This window comes from Platichthys flesus, chromosome 11 (assembly GCF_949316205.1).
Source record: "Platichthys flesus chromosome 11, fPlaFle2.1, whole genome shotgun sequence".
Taxonomy (NCBI): Eukaryota; Metazoa; Chordata; class Actinopteri; order Pleuronectiformes; family Pleuronectidae; genus Platichthys; species Platichthys flesus.
The window spans coordinates 13123352-13143047 of NC_084955.1; the positions used below are offsets into that span (position 1 = coordinate 13123352).

At 44.7% G+C, this 19696-nt stretch overlaps 3 protein-coding genes across 5 annotated transcripts; 1 reads left to right on the plus strand and 2 right to left on the minus strand.

Moving 5' to 3' along the window:
- The first annotated feature begins 492 nt into the window (after positions 1-492).
- On the plus strand, positions 493-11217 carry si:dkey-34d22.1 (discoidin, CUB and LCCL domain-containing protein 1). 3 transcript variants are annotated; one of them, XM_062398819.1, is made up of 16 exons: positions 493-599; positions 687-802; positions 2979-3200; positions 3796-3933; positions 5115-5166; positions 5262-5334; positions 5422-5555; positions 5680-5717; positions 6032-6223; positions 6478-6590; positions 6736-6910; positions 7031-7123; positions 7326-7419; positions 7765-7802; positions 7885-7995; positions 9639-11217. In XM_062398819.1, exons 2-16 carry the CDS (start codon positions 700-702, stop codon positions 10085-10087), a joined length of 2025 nt encoding a protein of 674 aa, XP_062254803.1. In that variant the 5' UTR covers positions 493-599; positions 687-699; the 3' UTR covers positions 10088-11217. The 3 variants fall into 3 exon arrangements, with proteins under 3 accessions (XP_062254803.1, XP_062254802.1, XP_062254804.1); XM_062398818.1 differs by lacking the exon at positions 493-599 and having other exon boundaries at positions 624-802; XM_062398820.1 differs by lacking the exon at positions 493-599 and having other exon boundaries at positions 624-802; positions 7888-7995.
- On the minus strand, positions 10741-13855 carry si:ch211-79k12.2 (uncharacterized protein LOC568844 homolog). Its single transcript, XM_062398821.1, has 3 exons — positions 13675-13855; positions 13248-13512; positions 10741-13164 (listed from the first exon to the last, which is right to left on the minus strand). The coding sequence occupies exons 1-3, from the start codon at positions 13699-13701 to the stop codon at positions 11678-11680; spliced, it is 1779 nt and encodes a 592-aa protein (XP_062254805.1). The 5' UTR covers positions 13702-13855; the 3' UTR covers positions 10741-11677.
- Positions 13856-14506: 651 nt separating this feature from the next.
- Positions 14507-19569, minus strand: wu:fe05a04 (zinc finger and SCAN domain-containing protein 2). Its single transcript, XM_062398817.1, has 4 exons — positions 19186-19569; positions 18185-18679; positions 16652-17613; positions 14507-15810 (listed from the first exon to the last, which is right to left on the minus strand). The coding sequence occupies exons 2-4, from the start codon at positions 18666-18668 to the stop codon at positions 15139-15141; spliced, it is 2118 nt and encodes a 705-aa protein (XP_062254801.1). The 5' UTR covers positions 18669-18679; positions 19186-19569; the 3' UTR covers positions 14507-15138.
- Between the last annotated feature and the right edge of the window lie 127 nt (positions 19570-19696).

Below are 19696 nucleotides of genomic sequence, written 5' to 3' on the forward strand. Positions count from 1 at the left end.
TATACTATTTACTATGTTACTCATCTGTACTGTATATGTGGTCTATTCAAATATTTAAACATTTGACCGCAAAACGTTCAACCTTTACACAAAGTTAGCGTAAGAAACAGCCATTGAGAAATAAAAGAGCTACCTTTACTTTTTTCTCATCTGTACAAAATTATTTAAGACCAGACATCCCACAAAATCAATAAAACAGTAAATCTGTCTGTCTGTCTGTCTGTCTGCCTGTCTGTCTGTCTGTCTGTGTCTGTGTGTCTCTCTCTGTCTGTCTGTCTGTCTGTCTGTCTGTCTGTCTGTCTGTCTGTCTGTCTGTCTGTCTGTCTGTCTTTCTCTCGATCTATCTATCTATCTATCTATTCCTTCTATCTATCCATCTATATTTCTATCTTTCTATCTTTCTTTCTTTCTATCTTTCTATCGATCTATCGATCTATCGATCTATCGATCTATCTATTAGTGACAGGCGGATGGCTGCCTCTCAGATCAGCACACGCCCACACCACACCGCCCAAATAGGGGAATGGAATGCTCGTGATTCTTTGATCGACACCCCGGTAGAGCCAATGAGAGGTGGGGTTGGAGTCTCGTGGCCAATGGTAAATATGCAGGAGTTTGTGTCGGAAGTTTTCAGTGAAGAACCTCGAGCTGTTCCTTACTGAGTTCTCACTGAGTTTTCCACACAGAGCTGTGGAAACCATGCCGGCTACGTGGGAACACACCGGCTGTGCTGGGAAGTCTGCCGTTGCCGGTGTGTGGATCGTATTCAGCGTCTGTTCCGCGGTGGTTCGCGCGCAGGAGGGTAAGAAAAGCTATTATTCGTTTGTTGTTGTTTCTTTGACAGGGACATTATGTCAAAGATCTGTTTCGCAGCTCGAACAGATTCGTTGCTGCTGTGTTTCAAGTTCCTGAGGTGCTGGTGGAGTCGGGAGATGCTTCAACACAAGCGGCTCAAGTGTAGAAAGTACGAATACAACGACATGCTTTAAAACATCTTTCACATTCTGCCTAAGCTAGTTATTCACTGTCCACTGTGTTCTGCATGAGCTGCTTACCTCAGTGTTCGCTAGCCAGGCCTGTTACACACAACTCCTCACAGCTATGACGGGCTCTGCTGTTTATTCTGCTGTTATTAGCTATTTATAAAGCAAACATTGGCACAACAAGTGTTTGGGTCAGTGGTAACATGCTGCATGTCCCATGGGTGCAGGGGTCGAACATGTGATGTCATGGCAGCATTCTTGACATACTCTTCCCTTGTCCATGTTTACCTACTGATCCCAGCTACGAGCGTACCTTTCCCACAGCAGTCAAGTCTACGTGCAGCAGGATCACACTGGGACAAATTCAAAAAGAAAGTATGGTCCCCCCACACACACAATGGAGCCTTCCCATCCACTAACCTGGAGGAGTATGGGGTCTATGACTCTACCACTCAGCCATAGCACAGGACGTTTTTGTTGTTTTTATGTCTCCGTGGGGGCGGTTTGGTTTCCTCACATCCGCAGATGATTCAGTCCAAGGTCCATTTATTTATTGCGGGACCTTTGGTGGGGCCTGGAAAAAGGGGGGAGAAGACATCTCAACCCCTCTGTTGAAACGTCCTGATTGACACACGAGGCAGGAGAAGACAACGTAGTGACAGGTAGCACAGGTGAACATCCTGTCTGCTAGGGTGGACCTGTAAGGACCTGCCAGCAACGCCTCGGATGGAAAACAATGTTGCCGGGGTTCCACTGATCGACTGTCTGCTCCACTGCCACCCAGCGTGACTCCTCTTTTCTATAATTCACCTTTAAAATGACTTGAGGCTTCCTGTATGAAACTAGAAATCTGTTGGTATGGAGACAGAGAGGAGCTGAAAGGGTTCAGTGAGGGGGGGGGGGGGGGGGGGGATTACCGGCCACCCAGAACTTCTTGGCATTGCGGCCTCTGGGGCCTCCCGGCGGAAGGTGACAGATCCACGCTCTGTTGCCCACAGTTACAGTATGTGGCTTTGGCATTTCCAGGGGATCCCTAGGGAACCCGAGGAGGGGCAATAACTTCGAAAGGTTTATGGTATTAGGAGCTGGAGTGTGTGGAACAGGGGCACGGCTGATGTGATGCAGGATGTGTGTGACACAGAGTAAGTGGAAGGTTATCCTCTTGTTGCCCCTTAACAAACCTTCAGGAGCCTTATATGGAAAACAGGGACAGGGAAGATGTGCAGGCTTGGATGGACCCCGGTGGCTTTTTTAATGTTTTGACCATTCTCGGAACTGGACATTTTTGCGGGGGTAGGATTCATGTCTGCTGACCCCACAGCACTTATCTCTCTGTGACCACTGTCGGAATTGACTCATTTATTTTCCTTGACCGACGGGGCATATTAGACGCTCTAAATATTTGTGTTTCCAGTTCCAGTTCAAGTGTGAGTCACAGCAACCGCAGGTCGGAGGATGTTATGAATCAACGTAAAAAAAAAAAAAAATTGCTCATGTGGTTTCAGACTTTTGTCAAAGTTGTGTCATCTCCCAGTTATGATCAGAAGAGTATAAACATGCCCTGGTCTGCTGTTCAGAGCAGAGTCATTACTCATCCATCCTGAAATGAGGAATTAACAAATCCCTTAATATTCTGTATATTGAATAAAGGGAATGAATGATGAAAACTGTCTGCGGTTATGGGAGATTTTCTTTGCCTGAGATTGACTCTAGGTTGTCTGGGATGTAAGCCAGTAACTCCTCTGTTGTAACAGCTGTTGCAGAAATAAAACAGTTATAAAACATTATATTTTTTGTACACGTATATGATACTGATATCTACTAGCTGTGTATGCTAGAACCTGGATGCTAGAACCTGGAATGACAAATGGACAGAGGCTCTCTCTCTCTCTTTCTCTCTCTCTCTCTTTGAAATCAAATCCGCTAAACATTTCCCTCAATGTTAAGTATACAGTTTCCTGCCACAGCCTCACTATTGTACTTGTGTGATTCCAGGTGATGGCTGTGGACACACGCTGCTGGGCACGGAGTCCGGCACCTTGGCCTCTCTGAACTATCCAGGCACCTACCCCAGTAACACTTTGTGTAAGTGGAGAGTCCGAGTGCCAGAGGGCCGCACGCTGCAACTCCTGTTTGGGGATTTTGACGTTGAGAGCAGCCCGGATTGCCGCAATGGCTCCCTCGTGATCACGGACAAAAATGGAACACCCTGGCTGGGTAAGTTGGTTGTCTGTGTTCAGGTTTTTATCCAAACAGCAGGTTTATTAGGCAAAACATCACAAATCTCACGTGTACCCTCAGTCTTTTTTACATTCCGTGTCATATCTGTTACTCTCCTAGCCATGATTGTGGAATCCACACAGGGCATGCCATTCCATTGACACATTGACAGAGGAGGCAAGGCTCATTACGCAACAGACAAATGCAAATTTTCAAACCAGGTGTATCAAGTCGTGTCTCAAGGGTATGCAGGTTGGAAGACTGAGAGATTCAGGAGGGATATTCTGTTTAACTACCTTTTGTGTTTATTATCGGGTTCCAACGATCCTGAGCATGTTTTCTAAGTGACAGTCCTCATGGCTCTAATGTGCTATACAGTATTGTATAAGTGAGATGAGATCATGTACATGTATTCTTTTATGCATCATTGGGTTTGTAAGTATTGTAGACAGATTTCCTGCTGTTCAAACATCATTACTAAGAACTGGAAATACATGTGCTTCTATTTGGAGAAACGTAGAGTGCTAACAGATGAGCAGCATTTGGGTCTGTGGGCTTTTAGAAATACGGCTTGTGGTTGTGCATGTTGCAGGTCCAGTGTGTGGGAAGCTTGATGAGATGCAGAAGAACGTGACACTCGTAAGCAATGAAGTGATAATAACCTTCATGTCAGGACCGCACCGCTCTGGACGAGGGTTTCTGCTGTCCTACACCACAGACCAGTATGCAGGTATGAGAGTCATTTGTGCACTCTGATGTAAAGATGTAAAGCCATGCTAGTCCGCTACGTTAAACTATTTGTGTTGCTATGATGAGTATCTGAATGCTGTGTATTACCAGCTATGTGTCGTTACTGTCTTTGTGGAGCATGAGTCTTACAAATGTGTACTTCTAGGTTTGAATTCAATTTCGAAAAGATCTTCATGAAAATGGTGCAGTTTTAACACAAGTGACTCAGTGGATAATTGTCCCTATGTATGTGCACTTGTGCGACGATGTGTACACATGTGTGGTTGTGAGTGCATGAGTCACTGCTTATTGGCATTCATCCTCCATCACTATCTTTGCTCTGGCGTGTTTGCTCAGTAAGCAGGAGTCAGACTCCTTCTCTCAGGCTGAATGGAATGAGGCCTCAGGCTTCAGTCTGTTTCGTGGAGTGGCTGGATTTTCTTTTTCACTCCCCCCCCACCTCCCTCCTCTTCACCATCCTATTAACCACTGCAAGCCCCATCCCATTCCGTGTTTGTCGCCATAAGGCATCTCAATGCAGAAGGTTGTTGATTTAGAGGCTGTAAAGTCCACAGATGGACCATAACTTATTCTTCCAGGGCAGCAACCGATTGTTATATGTTGGAGCATCACTTTATCTGCGGTCTAAACTACAAGGGTTATATGAGATTCAATAACAAAATTAAATAAAGGTTAATGTTTATCCTGTTAAGTTTTATTTGTAGTTTAGTTTGACTGCTAATCTATATTTAGAGCTAGTTTCCTCTCCTCTGGATGAAGTATCCTGCCCTGCTCTGTATGTATCATAGTTTCCTGTTTTTACTGAGTTGTTTATGAAATCCGGCCATGTCTAGAGCTAAGCCTGCGTTTAGACATACAAACCACTGTCTGTTAACTGTGACCACACGCTGCCATTTAGCTGTACTCGTGAACTTTGACAAAGTCACAGTAACAAAGGCCATAGTCTCATCAACTGTGATGCGCGCTCATCCCCTGATTTAGCGTGCAGATCGTGCTCCACTGTCTCACACAGAATCTGTTTGTGTGTTGCTGAGTGAGTGGCAGGGGCATTATTATGTAAGCCTGAGATACTGAGTCCCACTGCGTACCATTAAAGAAATGTTCAAATTCATTCTCAGGAGTGTTTGTTTTTAACATCTGTCTGTCTTCTTCTTTTTACAGATCTCATTTCTTGCTTAACACGAGGATCTCATTTTAGCTCGCAGCATTTGAGGTTAGCGGTTGACCTCTACGCTCTCTATAAAAGAAGTTTCAGTTTCAGTAGGACAGAGTTTCTCACAGTTCACACGTTATTCTGTTGTTTCTCAGCGTTTACTGCCCTGCTGGGTGCAAGAGTGTCGCAGGAGATGTGTGGGGGAACTCTGAACGGGGTTACAGAGATGTAAGTACACTTCCTTTCTTTTGGCCAAGCTGATGTATATTTTAAGATAACCGTGCATCTAAAAACCACATTCACCCTCTCTCACAGACCTCGGTGCTGTGCAAGTCCGCTGTCCACGCCGGAGCTACATCTGATACCATGGGGGGTCGTGTCACTGTGACTCGTGATAGAAGTCTCACACTCTATGAATCCACATTTGCCAATGGAATCCTCTCTAAAACGTGTGTTTGCTGTTTTGGCAGTAAAGTCACAGAGGCTGCCCGTTAGCTCCAAACTGGTTTACTGTATTTCTGAGTTTTTCTGAATTTGTAAATGTACTGACATTTTGCCTTTCCTCTTTTAAAGGGGATCATTATCTGAAAAGAAGCTGCTCTTCAGCCAAGGTATGATCCAGATGAACAGTTTCACCTCAGGTTTATACCATCTTCCTAGTTTGAGTATATTTACAACAAGCCATTTCAAGACATTTTCTGTTTTAGATTAAAACAATTTTCCATAATCTTTCATTTCTTTCACTTGAGTATTAGAAATCTGCTATTTGATTTATTTTACTATAGTGCACATGAGTCTAAAATAACGATCAGCAGTAAAGTTGAAATGACTTGTATCCAATGACTACTGTCACCATATATAGAAACACTGAGTTACACACTGAACCATTTTCATCCCTCCATCCTCTCCTTTGGCCTCTGCACAGAATGCAACAACATCCTACCGGTTTCTGGTCTTAATGCCTCCTCTGTCTGGAACAAAAACAGTCAAGAGCATAGAAGGTTCTGGTCCTCCAGAAACATGGATTCCAGCCATGAGTTCCTCCTCTGGACAGCAGCAAATAATGACGCCAACCCATGGGTGGAGCTAGAGCTGAGTGATAAAAGCACCATAACAGGTATTTTATAAATGTAAATATAAACATAGTATTTGTGCGTGAAAGAATGCTTATTTAATATTATTTTTTAATAAAGTGTTAAAATGAAAAGTCTGGCAGAAATCAGTATTGTTTTCGGAATTTATTGACAATAGCAAAACAACAGAAATCACCTGCTTTGCCCTTTCATTTCTACATCCTTTTTTCTTCATTATGTCAAACCATTTTCTTTTCCTTAATGTTGATCTATAACATGCTGTGTTCTGTTCCCTCAGGAATTATAACAATGGGATCCAATGAGTACTACACAGAATCCTACACTCTTCTTTTCAGTAGGGACAGAAAGACCTGGAAGCCTTACAAAGGGGCTCTCAGCAAAGATAAAAAGGTATATATTGCTGTGGATTGATGTTTACTTGCTGATTCTTCCTGAGTTTCTTACAGTCCTGAGCTTGTGTGGCAGCTGACTTTGTCCTACTGGCTTCACGCGGTTATTCTCTGTGAATAATTAACTCGGTTGTTATGGTTCCCAGGTGTTTCAGGCGTATACCGAGGGTCACCTCAGAGTTCTCAACAGCTTGTCTCCACCGGTGGTTGCTCGGTTCATTCGACTAGAGCCGCTGAGCTGGCAAGGCAGAGCCTCAGCTCAGGTCCAGGTCCGGGGTTGTCCTGTCACAAAGCTCACACCAAGGTCCCGCTCACCTGGAGGTAGGCATCAGCCCCCAGTCTCACAATGTATCCAGAATAAACTTCATCTATTCAAGTGACTTGCTCAGCAGTTTAGTTTTTCTGACCTTAAGTTTTTTTGTGCTGCTGCATGTCCGACAGAATCTCCGCCGATTCAAGTTTACACAGAAACGCAGCGCCCAGGCTCCTCTCCCACCACCACAGATGGCCCAGTGTTAGTGGAGACAAGACCCAGTATGAACTTCTATCACCCTCTAATCAATCTATATGTGCACAATGATAATTAATAGCGATCTGTTTTGAGAAAGGTACTTGTCACACAAGTTAAAAACATCTTAAAATGTCTTTTCTTCTGTCTTTCAACTCTGTGTACGTTGCGATAAAGTGTGTCCTTCCTCATACTTGAATAACTGTTTACTCACTCTGACTCTTGTAGGCACCAGTCAGGCGGTAATAGTGGCGGTGGGAGTGGTCCTGGGCTTGATAATGTGCGGCAGTTGTTTGTTGGCTGGAGTCTGGTGGAAGAGAAGGTACCGTATTTTCTGTTTTTACTTTATTCAAATAATTTATTTGTGCATTTGACACGGACTGTAATTAAAGTGGATTTTATAACACATACACTGTCCCTCTAAATAGATCAATCTGATGATATACATGCCGAAGCTCAGAAAATGTTCAGTATATGAAATGTGACGTTTGACCAAGAGTCCAAAACCCAAAGATATTTTGTTAACAAAAAAGAATACATTTTCTGGCAATCAATTATAGATCAATAATTTCTTCTGTAACAATGATGCACTATTAGATGTAGCCCACAGAAAAGCTATCAAGTGTGTAAATTACTGAAATGTTTTGTGTTCTTCCTCTCCAAACAGAAAAAAAATATCACAAATGAAGTACTCTTTACCTAAAAGTAAGTCAAGTGCTGTTATGATTTTCTTGTAATTGTTTTAATCTCATGCTAAAAAAGCCTCTGACTCTGTTTGTGTGTCAAGTAGGTTGTCAGAGTTTCCAGGCAAAGAGTCTCCCCTGCCCGCAATCTGAGCTTATCTCCTACCCTCTGGAGCGAAATGTCCATGACGCTCTACCTAGCCCTCCTCTTAACGGTGAGAATTCATAGACATGTTCTATAAATATGTACTTTCTTAAGAGAACAGAGAGCAAGGCAGCCTTTCAGGAAACACTATCAGCTGCTGCCTTTTTCCTTCCTTCCCTTAACCCACTCAAACAGTGTGGTTTGAGTGGTAAGTTTGAGGAGCTCATGCCAGGCCTGACAGGCAAACAGCTCTCTCCACGAGATGGCCATTCTTTCCCCCGGCTCAGCCCATCACCCAGTCACAGTATAAACATTCCTTTCTTTGGTCCACAGAGCCTCTCTGAAAGAGACCCTTTAATTGGAGCTCGATAAAGAGTGCTCTGCCTTCTCCCCACCACCTCCTCCACCAGTTACCCTCTCTGCCTCCCCTCCTCCCCTTCTCCCAGTGAGGGGGCCCTTCACTGAAAGGTCCAGTGATAAACAGGACAGAAGGTCAATGCTAAGACAAAATAGAGCTCTCACTAAAGCCGGTCTAATTAAAATAGTTCTGGCTCTGAGGCTCCCTGCGGGCCCTTGAGTAAGGTCTAGCCCTCCCACACCTCAGCCTCTTCTGCTGGGGTGAAGAGTAGGGTCTGGTCTGACTGGTACACTGCCCCCCCCCCCCCCCCCTCTGTCCCTGTCCCTGTGATTAGAGGACATGTTGGTGGCCAGGCTATCCTTGCCAGGGCTCAACATTGGCCTGGTCTGAGACTGCTATTGAGTAGAAGAGAGGCACTTGCCAGAAACCGTAAGACACAAATAAGCAATAGGAAGTGGTCCCCTTAGTGAAAGGACCATGCTATGGGGTGATGGTAATGGTAATGGTTTCAGACCAATTAAAGCACATTTTTATCACAGTAACAGAGTATCAGTGGTGATGATAGTAGAATAGTTTAGTTGCTTAGCTAATTTTGAATATTACGGGCTTATTTCACAGCTTTCTTCAGCAAAGAAGACTAATGGGCAGTGAAATGCAGCAAGAATTTAAGCAAGTTAATCTTGATCTTGGATTATATCACATTATTTTTAAAGATGTATGTAAGCTGAAGACTAGACTTTTATCCCATTTTTTATTTGACAGTTACATTAGGTGACAATGATTAATTATCAAGCTTCAGCCACAGAAGTAAGAAAGTGATCAATACACCGAGACAAAAATAGAAAAGGATGGCTGGTAATATTTTGGTGATTGAGTCAAATATTGAGAAACTCACAGTAAAAGTATAAAGTATGGTTATCTGATTTCTTGTAGACAAATAGATGACAGTATTGATATTGTTCTCCCCTCTGTCTGCCACATCCAGGCTGTACCTCCAGCAGCGGGTTAGCTTCGCTTAGGAAACAAACTCTTCCTCCAAGGCTTGTCAACAGTTTCATCAATATTAAACCTTAAGTGGAAAAAGGACAATTCACTGGGACCAGTAACTTGGTGCTTGAAAAGTGCTGTAAAATTAAATAGTATTTTTATTAAAACTGAGTTCAGCCTGAGTTGAGACTCCACTGATGGCCTAGCAAGTTGTCCAAAATACTATAAATAGAATTTAATGATATGTGTACGTCTAATATTGGACCGGGTTTTTAATCTATTGTGAGGAGCACACTGGTGTTTGTTGTATCTCCCATGAATAGAAACTCCGTCTGACTCATTTGTATTCATCCATTCATTCTCTCCAGACTACGCAGAGCCCACTGCTGCAGCTATTGGACAGAAGGTTGGGTCGACGTTTAGACCCTCCACAGACGAGGGCTACACCACCCCCTTCATCTTGAACCATTATGACACACCTGGCAACCTGCCAGAGTACGCCGAGCCACTTCCCCCTGAGCCCGAGTACGCCACCCCATTCGGCGATCAGCCCTCCGAGTCCAACCTGCCGACTCTGACGGGGAGGCTTCACAGCAATGCACACGGACCTCCCGTGACAGGGCCACCGCCCACCACTAGTGCCAGGACAGCATCCAGCCACACTCAGTATGACTGCCCCTCACACAGAATGCTATCCAATGGTTACTGCACTCCTGCTCTACACATCAGCGGCCCACGACCCGTCAGCGTGGTCTATGCCGAGCCAACCTCATGTGACTCATTATTGCAGAACCCCACATACGAGGAGCCTTTGTGAGCACAACTCAGCTCAGATACAGAGAACATAAAGACTCTCTTGAGCTAAACATGCAGTGGGACCAGAGGAGCACTTGCAGTGATCTCAAGTGGACCTTGAGTTGTACATTGTGTCCAGAGGGTTCCAACGCTGACAGAGCTGAACTTCCAGTGAGGAGTCACTTTGGACGTCTTTGCATATGTGCTGGAACAGAATTATCTGACAACCGTGTGGACAGGTTTTTCCTTCCAGGAAATATGTGTTTGTACTATGGAAATATCCCATGATGCACAAAGAAAATCCAGGTTCAGTTGCGTCTCAGAGATGCTGTTTATTGTTGTCATATGCTGCACTTTCAGAAAATACATACAGTAATGTATGGGCCAGTCTGTTTAACAGGTTAATGCAAACAACTGAATGTTACTCAAACTCACCAAACCTTGTTTTCACAAAGTCATTTCAACATGTTTTGTAAAGAGGAAAAATCTAAGAAGCACTTTAAACGGCTCACTTTAACAAAGTGGTTCAGATGTTGCTGTGATTTTAAATAACCACTAGGTGGCTCTCTTTGAATATCTAACAATAGTGGATTGTTGTCTTTAATCGGCAGGTTTGTTGTTCCTCAGATAACCATCATCCATTTATAACGTACATTGTAAAGTAACAAACAAATACTGGTTTCAAATATGCTTAAATACAGAAAGGCACAACAGGCAAGGTTACGACGTTATTGGGAGAGAGGACTTCAGATGTTATTTAAACTACTGCAGTTTCCTAGAGCAAGACTTGGACAAACTCAAGAGCTGTCATCACAACAACAAAAACTATACTAATACTAAAGGAGCCAGGGTGGGGCCTCTTCGTTGTATATTAGCTATTTTCATATGAGATATAAAAGGTCAGTTAAATAACAATTTAATTCAACTGATATGACAAAAATATAAGATATATATTTAAGATTAAAAAATATTACTTTTCTGATTACAATGAGACCAGGTGGCAGAGACAGCCCTCCGTTATATCTGATACTGTTACTAAAGTGTTGTAATTCCTGGGGAATTTAGTGATTGTTTTTTGTGGCTCTAATAAAAGAAGAATACAGCTTCTTCCACTGCTGGATAAGGCACAATAAAACGACTGAAAACAGTTCAGACGTTGGCCTGGTGTGTGGGTATGTTACTGCAGCATCGACAATATAGCATGAAGCTACACACACCTGATTAACTCACTAATAGAAAATCTAACAATGATCAACTAAAGGCTGAAGAACTATTAAGACTATTTTGCTTTGATAATAGGAACAAGTGCATATTAGGTGTACAGAATCTCTCCTTGAAAACTTTTAAGGGGTGACAAAATTCAGACAAAAAAATCCACATAGCTCAAAAAGAAGTAGTTCAATACCAAGAATATATATATTCCACGCAAATATTTTAAACACTTAAAAACTTTACAAACTTTGGTGTTGTTGATGCCCCAACAACATTCATTTTAGGTATGTTCTGATATCGATAACAGAAACGGTAACTGTCGAAGATTCTTGTTTTAGGCTGATGCGCAAAGTGGTATCATCTCTCATTGATTCACTCTCCCCCTTTACCCCGGACCCTCTCATTTGTGCTTAACTCTTTCCTCTGCTCCAACCCCCTCCTCCTCGTCTCTCCCCTCAGAGGAGTAGTGCTCCAGGGTCTGGTGTCTGTTCCTGGACGGGGCATCTTTAAAACGCAGGCCACAGTCTTCACATGCGTACAGAAGCCGCTCTCTGTTACTGCCTGGGTTTCTTGCTTCAGCAGCGGTCGACTCAGCAGCTTCTCTGGAAGTGGCAGGTGGATGTGATTCACTATCTACCCTGTTGGGTGCATTTTGGCCAACACTGGCCGGGGGCGAAGTCCTGGGATAACCCTGGCCTGCTGCCCCACGATGCGCTCCCCCAGCTCCAGCTTCCCCTGCATTTTCGAACGCCAGGCCGTGGACTGTGCGGTAGTGGAAGCGGATCCCAGAGCGGTTGGAGAAGCTTTTCCCACAGAGGCTGCAGATGAAGGGCCTCTCTCCTGTGTGGATGCGGGTGTGAATCTTCAAAGCCCCCGACTGCGTGAAACATTTCCCACACTGGCTGCAGCGGTAGGGCTTCTCTCCGGTGTGGGTCCTCTGGTGGGCCCGGACCCCCGCCAGATGGGGGAACCCCCTGCCGCAGAACCCGCAGGAGTACGGCCTCTCCCCTGTGTGAATCCGCCTGTGGATCTTCAGAGCCCCTGATTGGCTAAAACTCTTCCCACAGTCGGAGCAGGTGTAGGGCCGGGCTCCGGTGTGCACGTTGAGATGGATGCGCAGGTTGCTGTGGGAGTTGAAGGCCCTGCCGCATTCCGTGCAGATGAAGCCTGACGGCTTGTGGGCGTGCTCGGCGCGCTGGTGCTGCAGCAGCTGGGACGGTCGCGTGAAGGAGGCAGAGCAGTGCATGCAGGGGTGCAGTGACAGCAGCGGGGCGGCCGGCCTGCCTCTCTGCTCCCGCTGCTGAGTCGGCCTCTGCTGGTGGTGGAAGACCTGAGGGCAGGTGGGAAAGGCGCGCTGGCAGGAGAAGCACGGAAAGGGACCAGACAGCTGCTGGGAGCTAGAGTGGGCAAGATGAGGGCAGGGAAAACAAGAGGTCAGAGGGCAGTGGTGGTGATGAAAATGATGATGGGCGTGGGTTTGGGAAAGCGGCGAGTCCGAGCCGTCCTGGCTGCTTGACGACTGACTGCAGGGCTGGAGGTTGCGATGGCAGCACAGGCAGGGGAACACGGAGAGACTGGACAAGGAGCTCGAGGACGCTCTGGGTGGATGAGCCTCTGAGTTCTGGTCCGGGCTCTGGGCCCCTCTGTCTGCGTCCTCCCCCTGCAGTCGGCCGGAGGTCCTGGTCCCTAACTCCAATGCGCCGCTGCTGATGCTGCTGCTGCTGCTTTGTCCGGTGGTGTCCGGGAGGCACACGCTGAGGTCTTTGGGGTGGCACCGGGCGTCTGACCTCCCCATCGAGCACAGAGACTGTCTTGGTTTCAAGGTCTCAAAGGAAGGCGGGGACGTGGAGTAAGGGCAGCCAGGGCAGGTGCAGACGTGATGCACATCTAAACATATAGAAAACAAAACTCTCAGTGAAAATAATCTTTGACAGAGAACCCCCTGAACAGACCATCGCATGACCTCTGACCTTCTCTTCTGTCCCCGGCCTCTCCTTTCCTCTGAGGGGACCGAGGCTGGGTGTGTCGGCCGGCCTCTGCCTCCGTCTTGTCCAGCGCAGGTGGAGGATGTTGTAGAGGCTCGAGCGAAGCGGCTTTGAACCCCAGAGCCGCTCCAGCACCTCCACTCATGCCCCAGGCTGCGTTTAGCACATCTGGCTGATCCTTGGAGGTGTTTCCAGATGTGATGAGCTCCCCAATGAACTGATGCATCTCCATCCAGGAGCACGGAGCATGCTGAAGCACAGACACGTGAGTTCAGTGACACAGAGACGCGGTGTGTACATGTCACTGTGGGCCAACATTCGATTTAAAGTTAAATGAACTAAACGGTTAGCTTCTATCACAACAGACCAATGCTACACTTAGCTGACTCAAATAGCAGCGTCGCACACTTACAGTTTCGTGGCTCTTGTCTTTGTCCATGAATTCAAACCGCGGTTGCTGCTGGCGACAGATAATCCTCACATGAACACGCTCAGTTATTCAGAAATGTGTTAAAAAGCATGGAAGCGACACAAACACACATTTTTCACAACATGATTTCCTCTCTGCTGTAGCTTTAGTTTTTTCCCTTTCCTTAGCGTTTGCCGTGTGTGTGATTGGCTTACTCTGTTAGTCTTCCGGAATCATAACCAATCATCGCTCTACATGGCGGGGTAGGGGAGGGTCTTCTTCTCAAGAGAGTGGGAAGGTAAAAATAATGCTTCCTGTTACATACGTCACCAAACGAACACGATAGTATTCCGGGGTTCATTATCGATCTTGTTACGGGAGATGTAGTTTTCTCTATTGCCCCCTTAAAAATATAAAATGCAGTCGAATATTAAGTTTAAAATAAGATAAATTTGAAATAAACGTATTAAATCAAATGTTATTTACAGAAAAAAAGTGGGGAAAAATAAACTATGCACTGTATTTCAATTGTTTTGGATTTTGATGCAACATTGTTTACCCCATAACAAACAAAAGTGTTTTATGGACTCAAACACTTCACCCACCACTCCATTGGCATAATGGTGATTAGATAAAGAGTGATTCTTCATTTTGGATGAACTATACCCGTAACCCTCTAACATTAAAATTTGTGAGGACCAGCCAAAATGTCCTCACAATGATGGTATGGAACTAAGATTCGAACCCATAACTATATACAGACAAACTCACGCAGCCGTCTTGTAGATTTACAAACGAAAAGAATAATGTCAACACACACATCAGCTGATATTGCATGAAAGACATGTTTATTAGCATTAAGAAAAACATAAACATACCTGCAAACTTTTCGATATCAACTATTATTGTGATATTATTGAGAGGTGCTGTTATTTACTGTTATTTAATTTATTCATCAATACAATACCAAGCATAGGTCTAAAGGGTAAAGTATATATACATAAAAATGCATCCATTTCAAGTTTTCAGCTGAATACCAAGAAATCCAGTGTACTGTATACTGGAGTGACTTATAATTATTACAGTACCATTTTGCTCTGGTGGCCAGAGTCACAAGTCTTATTAAGAGATAAAATTCAGAAAAATGGAGATCGGAACATTGTGTTAGGAGTTAAGACCAAAAAAAATTGTCTTTTCTTAAAGCAGAAGTCATTCAGTAATCCGATAGAGATTTAAAATCGGCTCATACACATGGAAGAAGAAATTCTGCCCTGTCATTTATCCACCTTTATATAATGACGGGGACAGAAAAATAGCAGGCGAGTCCTAGAAAGGCTAGAAATGTGACCTGCCTTCAATGCATTTAACTTCTCCTTATCCAAACATGCAGTGTGTGAAACGTCAATCCTTAAATCTTAATTTATTTCTCTGGCATTCTGTTAATCAGCTAGCAGGACTTCGCTGACCCTAATCACAATCCGAGCCATCAGACTGAGGCTCATTCTTAATATCCATGATTAGTTCAGAGGAAGTACTAAGAGGGGAGATATCCATCTGGTCCATTTTGCACTGCTTCACTTGAGTATCTGCCTCTCCTGGGTTCGTTGCAGCAATTGCTTCAGTGTCACTGCTATTACGAACTTGTTTTTCGGTGCCATTGGTCTCTCCTGAGATTTCCAATTCTTGATGCTCATTTTTAACAGTGTGAAGAGGACTGACGCTTAGAGCAGTCTTGGATGAGTTACACTTCTTAGACAAATCCAAAGGTGCTTCACATTCTGGATCCTGTTTGATACCAGTTGCCAAATCCAGAGGGGTGTTCGGCTGCCTTCCCAGAGCAGTATCCTCTCCCATGTGAAGAGAAATCGCACTTGAGCGGGGACTGCCGTTGCTCTCAGTTTGACCCACGGGAAGAAACAAAACAAGTTTTACACCGGGGGGCGGGTGTTTGTCAAGGGTTAGACTCCATAATCCGTCTGGTTGACCAGAGCCAGTGGACACATCCTCTGCCACAAGTCCAACAGGTTTTTTGGAAACAGCGGCAAACTTGGCGACTACGTTTGATGAGCCTGTTTTTGCATCAAGCTTCTTTTTCTCAGATGAAGAGGACTTTGAAGTCTGATGCTTTTTGGGCGCACTCTGAAATGGGAAAGACAACAGACACCAGTGACTAAAAATAATATATCATACATAAGTGTGACAATTCAACCAACATATGGATATTAAAAGTTATACCTTCGGCTCATTTACACTGCCTCTACATATGATAAGGGATAAGTCCTTTATAAACAATGTAAACATCACTGTCCCAATACTTCCATGCCTTTGTTGTTGGATGTTGTTAAGCAATACATCCAGTAGAGGGCAGCGCAGAATCGAAAATGTATGACACCTACAACCATGGCAACAGCAGAGGAGGTTGTAACAGTGCAACTTAGATTTGTCTGTTTACTCAGATGAAATAAGATCAAACAGACGCTTGTATTTCTTTTCTTTTTTTAAACGGGTAAGAGTAGCCGGGCAAAGTGTTTGTTACTGGTAAAGGAATAAACACCAACAACCAATTTTTTTTTAAAAACATTCAACAAAGTGGCTCTCCCAAAGTGGCTCTCCTAACGGGAACTCCTATCTTGAGAATCCAGGAAGTGTTTTCTAGGTTAGGTCAAACAATGAGCTTATCGATTAGTAGATCAACAGAATCTTGTGTCCGTATTTAAGTAAAACATTTTCCAACTTCTCCAGTGGGAACCCACCTTCACAGCTATTAAATTCACATTTTAGTTCATTTAGATTTGACTACTTTTTTGGTATTGCAGTTTGAAAGCCTTGAGGGTTGAATCATTTGAAGTAGATTTAATCAAGCTCACATTAAATCAACAGCTGCATGGGAGGTCAGAAATGTAACTTTACCAAAGAGAAAACAATGCTTCAGAAAATAGGTGGCTGCAATTAAAAACAGTGTTACTGTCCCAACACTTACCCCAGGTTTGGGTGTTTTCCCACAGGTCTTGAGGTGGCTGTCATAGTTCTGCTGGTGGGGAAAGCCAAGTCCGCAGCTCTGACAAAGGCAGGGTGACTGACCAGCATGCCCGCCCATGTGGGACATTAACAGCAAGGCTGACCGGAACCCCTTTCCACATTCAGCACATTTCAGTACCCTCTGGTGAGCTCCGGCGTGTTGCTTAAGCTCTTCTGTACTATCAAACATCTGTCCGCACTCCAAGCACCTGATCTCATCCCCTTTAGGCTCCTGGTTGCCCCAGCAGCCTGTGTCCTTTTTGTGCTGCTGGAAGTCCTGCTGACTAACAAACTGTCTCAGACATGCTACACAGTGAATACGTTCAGGTTCACACTTGTGTCGGCGGTACAGTGCTGCCAGGCGGAAGTGACAGCGGCATCGTACGCAGGTGTAAGGCTGCAAACCAAGATGGGAGAAGCTGTGTTTCAGGAGAGCATTCTTCCTAGTGAAGGTCTTTGAGCAGTCTGTGCATTTCAAAGCGCGGTGGCACAGCTTCTTCCGGTGGCGCACAAGGGATTTTGGAGAGGAGAAATGGCGGCCACACACGTCACAAACAACAGGGAGCATACATTTGTTTAACCGCACATGAGACTCGCACATCTCCAGAGATATAAACACATGTTTACACATGTCGCACTCGTAGAACTCTTTCTCAAAGTGAGTTTTTGACAGGTGGACCTCCAGATCCTTCTGTGAAGGAAAATTCAGACGACAAACCCTGCAGGCCAGATGGTCCACTTTGGTCTCAGCATGGGTGCGCAGGTGGACTCGGTAGTTGTAAATCTGGCAGAAGCGCTTCCCACATTCAGCACAACAATATGGCCGTGCTCCGGTGTGCAGGTTCATATGGTCCTGCAGCTCTAATTTGGTGGGAAGCTGGAGATTGCAGACACTGCAGCTGTAGCAGTCTGAAGGACTCGACCCTGGAGAAAGAAGAACAATTTGATATGGAATATATCATGATCAAATAGGTACACTAAAGAGACAGGTGTAAAATGGAATATTAGAAATAATCAGAGGACTGACATATTCTGGTTCAGTTGGTATAACCTTACATCTGATTTAAAAAGGAATAAACTGCAAAAAACTATAATTCATTACTGATAACAAATCCTGTTAATCACTATAACAGATGTCAATGTATTGTTCCCAGTTAGCCCAGAGGACATTTGATTCCATTAAAGCAGAACTGTATACTTTTATATACTAAAATAAGAATGAAAAACTGGTTAACTCAAGGATGAAATTATGAGTAGGAAAAATGTTTCAAGACTTATTCCTCTGAAAAGCTTTATCCAAATCAAGCCAGATGACTTCAACTCCAAATAAATGTTTTGTTATTGTTTGTTACTTTTGTCAGTGCGCTACATGAAATAATAACTGAGTACAAGAGCAGCATTAAGACTGTGCAATCAGTCAGCACTAGTACATCTGCACATATTGCATTTTAAATTCAAGCAGTTCAATTGTGCATTTGTAGAGTTTCAGTCATACCATTGTTTAGCCTGTCTTCTTCCTCATTGTCCTCTTCTACGTCAACCTCTTCTTCCTCATACGCATCTGAGACTTCACTGTCGTCTGACTCATCCTCCACACCCTGCTGCTCCTCTGTGGAACCGTCCTGTGCAGCGTCTCCATTGTGAACACTTTCCTGTTCGTCTTCTTTCTCGATAATGATCAGCTGTGAGTCGTCTGTCTGTCCAGCGGTGGGGACCTCCACTGTGGTGTCTGAAAGCTCCACGTGTGCAGACTGGTCATCTTGCACACTCTGTGCCGAAGGTAGCCTTTTAGCATGTGTGGTCTGTTTAGCTGGAGCTACTTCCTCGCTATCCAGAATCAGCCGTCTTCTTTTGTGTGTGCTGGACAGAGTGGGGACAGGGTGACTGGACACCTCTAGGACTGAGGTGTCCGGTGGCTGCAGGTGGCCCGGAAATCCCAGCTCCGTCAGCTGGATATCGATGGTATATTCAATGGACATGACTGCTGGCTCTGTCAGGGTGACACACAGTGAGGGACAGGCGGTCAAATAAATCACAGGTGATGCTCCAGGTTATTGGTTAAAGTTTAAAGGTTCAGCGTGTAGAATTTAGTGACATCTAGTGGTGAAGTTTCATGTTGCGGATGAATACCCCTCACCCTCCCCTTCCAAACATGAGAGAGAACCTGTGTTGGCCTCCAGCTGTCCTAAAAACTCCTGTTCTGTTTGTCCAGTCTGGGCTACTACAGCTACTATAAAACATGGCGGCCCTCGTAGATTGGACCCGCTTCTGATGTAAATATGAAGTATACAAATATAGAGGGACCATTCAACAGTAAAGAAAACAAAAATCTGTAGAGTTTAGATGATCACACACAAGTAAAAAAGATAACTAGTAGTATTTCCAAATTCTGCCAATAGATCCCTTTCACATAAATCGTACACACTACACCTGTAAGACATAACGTTTAAATGAAATGTGTATTATGAAACTGGACAAATAATATTTTCTCCCAACCTGACGATCGCCTGCCTGTGTGACACGTCCTACAACTCCTCGTTTCCGTCCTTCTTCGATTTGAGAAAGAAGTTGGCAAACAACTTCCCCATGGAGGCTCTTCTACGACACACCCGAGCTCACCTGGCGGGAGGAGCCGCTAACAGACGGCGCGTGCTGCAGCACAATGGGGACATTCGCTTTAACCTCGACGTTCGCTGCTCCGCCTGGGTTCAAAACAACTTTCATACGTAGATTCAAACCCCGAACTAAGGGAGTTGATCAGACGCCGTGATGACAAAGCGATGAGGAGAGCAGGACAGGAAGATACACACACAGACCTGCCCGAGGATAGACGAGAACCGAACTGAGGAAGAGAGAAAACAAATGAAGCACCGCAAGAAGAGGGGATCGGGGCACTCGTGCACACCCAGTGTCTTGGCGGGGTACTACATGTCAGAACAGCAACACAGCTATTCTACCTAGAAGATGAGTAATGTGCACCGCTGTCTCTAAATTTAACAATAAATGA